Source organism: Heteronotia binoei, chromosome 17 (genome assembly GCF_032191835.1).
Source record: "Heteronotia binoei isolate CCM8104 ecotype False Entrance Well chromosome 17, APGP_CSIRO_Hbin_v1, whole genome shotgun sequence".
NCBI lineage: Eukaryota > Metazoa > Chordata > Lepidosauria > Squamata > Gekkonidae > Heteronotia > Heteronotia binoei.
The window spans coordinates 164,535-170,534 of record NC_083239.1 but is presented as its reverse complement, the minus strand read 5'-3'; the positions used below and the strand labels follow the sequence as shown (position 1 = coordinate 170,534).

The window sequence follows — 6,000 nt, the reverse complement described above, 5'->3', positions numbered from 1 at the left end:
GAACCGGGTTTGATTCCCCACTCCTCCACTTGCACCTGCTGGAATGGCCTAGGGTCAGCAATAGCTCTCTTATCTGGGAGAACCGGGTTTGATTCCCCCCTCCTCCACTTGCACCTGCTGGAATGGCCTTGGGTCAGCCAAAGCTCTCTTATCTGGGAGAACTGGGTTGGATTCCCCACTCCTCCACTTGCACCTGCTGGAATGGTCTTGGGTCAGCCAGAGCTCTCTTATCTGGGAGAACCGGGTTTGATTCCCCACTCCTCCACTTGCAGCTGCTGGAATGGCCTTGGGTCAGCCAGAGCTCTCTTATCTGGGAGAACCGGGTTGGATTCCTCACTCCTCCACTTGCACCTGCTGGAATGGCCTTGGGTCAGCCAGAGCTCTCTTATCTGGGAGAACCGGGTTTGATTCCCCTCTCCTCCACTTGCACTTGCTGGAATGGCCTTGGGTCAGCCAGAGCTCTCTTATCTGGGAGAACCGGGTTTGATTCCCCACTCCTCCACTTGCACCTGCTGGAATGGCCTAGGGTCAGCAATAGCTCTCTTATCTGGGAGAACTGGGTTTGATTCCCCCCTCCTCCACTTGCACCTGCTGGAATGGCCTCGGGTCAGCCAAAGCTCTCTTATCTGGGAGAACTGGGTTGGATTCCCCACTCCTCCACTTGCACCTGCTGGAATGGTCTTGGGTCAGCCAGAGCTCTCTTATCTGGGAGAACCGGGTTTGATTCCCCACTCCTCCACTTGCAGCTGCTGGAATGGCCTTGGGTCAGCCAGAGCTCTCTTATCTGGGAGAACCGGGTTGGATTCCTCACTCCTCCACTTGCACCTGCTGGAATGGCCTTGGGTCAGCCAGAGCTCTCTTATCTGGGAGAACCGGGTTTGATTCCCCTCTCCTCCACTTGCACTTGCTGGAATGGCCTTGGGTCAGCCAGAGCTCTCTTATCTGGGAGAACCGGGTTTGATTCCCCACTCCTCCACTTGCACCTGCTGGAATGGCCTAGGGTCAGCAATAGCTCTCTTATCTGGGAGAACCGGGTTTGATTCCCCCCTCCTCCACTTGCACCTGCTGGAATGGCCTCGGGTCAGCCAAAGCTCTCTTATCTGGGAGAACTGGGTTTGATTCCCCACTCCTCCACTTGCACCTGCTGGAATGGTCTTGGGTCAGCCAGAGCTCTCTTATCTGGGAGAACCGGGTTTGATTCCCCACTCCTCCACTTGCAGCTGCTGGAATGGCCTTGGGTCAGCCAGAGCTCTCTTATCTGGGAGAACCGGGTTGGATTCCTCAGTCCTCCACTTGCACCTGCTGGAATGGCCTTGGGTCAGCCAGAGCTCTCTTATCTGGGAGAACCGGGTTTGATTCCCCTCTCCTCCACTTGCACTTGCTGGAATGGCCTTGGGTCAGCCAGAGCTCTCTTATCTGGGAGAACCGGGTTTGATTCCCCCCTCCTCCACTTGCAGCTGCTGGAATGGCCTTGGGTCAGCCAGAGCTCTCTTATCTGGGGGAACCGGGTTTGATTCCCCCCTCCTCCACTTGCAGCTGCTGGAATGGCCTTGGGTCAGCCAGAGCTCTCTTATCTGGGGGAACCGGGTTTGATTCCCCACTCCTCCACTTGCAGCTGCTGGAATGGCCTTGGGTCAGCCAGAGCTCTCTTATCTGGGGGAACCGGGTTTGATTCCCCACTCCTCCACTTGCAGCTGCTGGAATGGCCCTGGGTCAGACAGAGCTCTCTTATCTGGGGGAACCGGGTTTGATTCCCCCCTCCTCCACTTGCACCTGCCGGAATGGCCTTGGGTCAGCCATAGCTCTCGTGGGAGTTGTCCTTGAAAGGGCAGCTGCTGGGAGAGCCCTCTCCAGCCCCACCCACCTCACAGGGTGCCTGTTTGGGGGGGGGGGGAGGGAAAGGAGACTGTGAGCTGCTCTGAGACTCTGCAATTTGGAGCGGAGGGCAGGATATAAATCCAATGCCGTCGTCGTGGTCTTATTATTAGTAATATGTAATGAAATAATCCTCCGACTCCTGGCCCGGGGGTTGGGGCTCCGATCTGTTTTCTTCCCGGAATGGGGCCGGGCTCTGCACTCTCGCCACAGGGGGCGCCCGGGGCCCTCTCGCGAGGCTTGTGCCGCCTCCTCCCGCGAGAGGCCCCGCCCTCCCGCCCGCCGGCTGGATCCCCGCCAAGCACCGCAGTGCGCAGCCGCAGAGGAGCGCGCCGTCTCCCCCCCCCCCGAGCGGGACGCTTCTCTGGCGCGGAGGGCGGGGCCGGGCGTGTGGGCGGGGCCGAGCCGGGCGGGCCAATGAGCGGCGGGGGGAGGAGGAGGGGCGGGGTTGGCGGCGGCGGAGCGGCTGCGGGGGGTCAGGGCTCGGGCCAGGTGAGGCGGCGGGGGTCGAGGTGGGCGTGGAGTCCCGTAGCGAGCAGCCCGCCTCCCCCGCGGCTGTGCAGGGAGCTGAGGCAGCCCCCCCCGCGAGTGTGGCCCGGCTGAGCCCAGTGCAGCGCCCTCTCGTCTGTTCTCCCCTCAGCGGCCGGTGATGCGGAGGAGGGCGGCGATGCTGCTGGAGCCCGGTGCTGCGGGAGCCTCCGCTCTGCGCCAGGCCTTTCCGAAGCGAGCGATGGCCCTGCGTTGAGAGGAGCCGCCTATGTGTGAGTGGACGATACAGAAGAGTTGGGGCAGGAATGGAGGACTTTGCCCCGCGCACCTATGGGACCAGAGGGGTGGATAACAGGCCTCTCTTTGGAGAGACTTCGCCACGGGTAAAGCGACATCCTTCCTGGCTTGCTTGCGCACCCCTTTGCCCTCCTGGGATGGCTGGCCTCTGCTCTGGGGGAGTCTGAAGGTGTGCTTCGACAGCTCCTCCAGCCGGTTTTGCAATGCAGCTCAAGCATGTGTTTCACTGGAAAGTGGTACCCCACCATCCTCTGCAGTTTTGTGTGGGATTCTGGGGTGCTTCATTTTTAAAAAAAGGTGGCACCAAGCAACTGAGCATTTGATTGGAGGCTTTCAAGATTGCTGACAATTTCTCCCTAGTAGCTTTCCAAGTTCATTGCATTGGGAATCAGTGGTATGTGCAAGGGCTTCCTTTCAATGGCAGCATGTACAAACCCTATGCAATGATCTGCCTTTAACCAGTTATGTTAAAACTCTTACTTGCTTGTGAGCTTTTCTGATAAAGAGGACTTTGTCTGATGGAGGGTTGGCAAAGCATTTGCTGTGACAGGCTTATCTTGGAATTCCTTGGTTTTTAGAGGGATTATTTCCAGGGCCCTTTTCTGGGAGAAGTTGGACTTTTCAGCATTTTGGACTTGTGAATCAAGATACATTATTAGAAAGTTTGACTTATTGTAGCCAGTAGATGGTGCTTTTATATGGATGTAAGTCCTTATCTAAGATTGGTACTGCAATGCTGGAACTTGTGATTTATTTATTTTAGAATTGCAGAATGTTGTCTTCAGTTTCTTTCTTTTATAAAGATGAAGTTAGCTTAGCTTCTTTTTGTCTGGTGTAAGGGATAGGCAGAGTGAGGCTGTTTTCTGGACTCTTCCTCTTTTAGAAGGGTCACTGACACTTCTTGCAGAAACTGCAGCACGGAGCTCCAGTCCTGCTGGTGCAGGAAAGCAGGCAGAGCTTTATGGAAATACTTGAGTCAGAGGGAGCTGGATTGGGCCCAGAATTAAAGTTGGGGTCCACAAACAACACAGGCCTTAGGTTATCTATTGCTTGTAGTAAGCAGGGCTTTTTTGAGCAGGAGCACACAGGAATGTAGTTCTGGTTGGCTTAAAGTCAGGAGATGTGGCCTAATACGCAAATGAGTTCCTGCTTTTAGTAACAGTAGCAGTTGGCTTGGCCTGTTGTCAACACTTATATGTGTGGTGGTGGTGTTGTTTTAAATTACTTTGCCTTTCTGTATTTTAACCCAAGGCTGCTGACAGTTGAAACAGACACACTGCACATATTACGTTTAAAAAAATGATTTGCATATCATTTTAGGATAAAAATAATTTACAAAGGTGCTTGTAGAAACTGGCCAACAAAATAAATGAGATTTTAAGTAATTTTTTAAAATAACGCAACAAAACAGGCAAAATTGGAGATGTAATGGTCTGGGGGGGAAGTGAAATTGGGGGGGGGCGGACTTTTCTTGATGTTTTTTTTTTCAGTTTTTCCAACGGAAGATATATGCAGCTTTTAAATGTAAGATGCAGTGCTGCACCTAGAAGGATACCTAATTTTCATGAGAGGAGCATGGGGATTTCATTGTTTCTCATCTGTTGCATGCCTTCTTTTGCCCTGATGCTTTCCTTGTGGTTGATCTTTTCAGTTTCCCCTCAAACCAGTGTGACCCATATGCCCATGTATTGGGTTGGAAATAGCTTATTGTCCTACCTTGCTGAAAGTAAAAAAGATCAAAGGGAGGTGATCAAAGCCTCAGAAAAGCTCTAAAAATTTCATTGAGAAGTGAGCTCTCTCTAACATGTAGCTACAGAAGGAAGAAGACAGCATCTGGTTGGAATTAAAGCACATGTACTCAGGTAGCCGAAGGTATATCAACTTGCAGTTTTCTGTCAAGTACTGGGTACATTTGCAAATTTGATTGTTGAAAACTACAGCATTTTATCTTAAATTCCATAAATATACCAAATATTGCAGTTTTATATGCTAAGTTATAAATTATGTATTTTATGATGATTAAATTAGTTTAGGTTTATTGCAACAGTAAGTATTGCATATACTTCGGTTTTTATCAACATTAATAGTTTTTTACCCCCTGTGGAAAAATAGAAAAAAAATTTCCCCATGGCTTAAAATTTCCAGAAATTTTACATCCCTTGGCGGAATAAAACTTCATTCATTATCAAAGGTATGGTCAACCAAAAGTTCTTGCTTGCCTTTGGAAAGCCAAGAAAGAGGCCACCAATTGAATTTCCTAAAGCAGGGAGTTCCATAACTCTGGTCTGTACCACAAAAGGCCCTCCTTCTTCTATCAGAGACTCACTTTGTCTCCATAAAGTAGGGCCTTGTTTGAAGATGTCCATAGTTAAAGATGTTCATACAGAAGGTGGTGTTTCCTGAGATAGAACCAAGGCTTGGTAGGTTGAAACCAGTGCCTTAGCTGGGTTTGAAAAATGTGGATAGCAGTTAGGCTGTTCCAGAACTGGTGAGGGATGAGTGTTCGGTTATGAGATGTGCCCCCAGCATCTTTTGTGATGTCCCAGGAGATGTGTGATTTTGGAAGTGCATCCTAGTTAATTTTCGAAGTGATGGATGATCCCTGAAGTGAACCTCCATGAAGCTGTAGAGGTTATAGGGCTATGAAACAAGGATTTTTCTAACCACTAGTCCCTAAGTATGAAGTGCATTGTGTGTTTATACAACATGTGAGAAGCATCATAGTGTCCAAAGGTAGTTTAATTATGGATGTTTTGACTTCCATTTGTTGATCAACAGTGCCTAGTGATCAGGGTCCAAGCATAATTTATCTGGGCCCAGTGCAGAAATGCACACTAGACCTGTTATGCCGTATGTACAGTTCCATGACTCATGAAAGAAAACACTGTTTTTATTCCTGACATGTAGATGATCCCATCTTTTTAACGTGGGGGGAGTGTGCCTTACTACCACACATCCTTTTCTTTGTGATCTTCTACATCACAGCTCCTTCCTGCCTCACATGGATGACTTGTGAAGCTGAAGGCCACATGGGAGGAATCTCTCCTGTAGCTTCTACCCATGCCAGTATTGGCCTTGGACAAGGGAAGGAGAAGGAGGTGATGGACTAATATTGTGGGTTTCATATTACAGGTCATATTGAGGTCTGATGCGAACAGATCCACAGCTGGATGTCCGAAGCAGTCGCAGATTTGTTTGAATACCTCCTTGTGGAGGGACCACTCTGCCTGATCCACTGTTTATCAGTTCAGACAATCCTCCACAATGTTGTCTCGCCCAGCCACATGAATCACCTTCAGGGAGAGCAGATATGATTCTGCCCACTTCCTCGACGGTCTG

General features: G+C 50.5%; 1 protein-coding gene across 1 annotated transcript in view; it reads left to right on the top strand.

Moving 5' to 3' along the window:
* Positions 1-2,499: 2,499 nt before the first annotated feature.
* TMEM243 (transmembrane protein 243) overlaps positions 2,500-6,000 on the top strand; it is a 45,110-nt gene continuing 41,609 nt past the window's right edge. Inside the window, exon 1 of the mRNA XM_060257941.1 lies at positions 2,500-2,747. Within this exon, the coding sequence (XP_060113924.1) occupies positions 2,670-2,747 (78 nt within the window). The 5' untranslated portion in view covers positions 2,500-2,669. The remainder of the gene's footprint in view (positions 2,748-6,000) is intronic.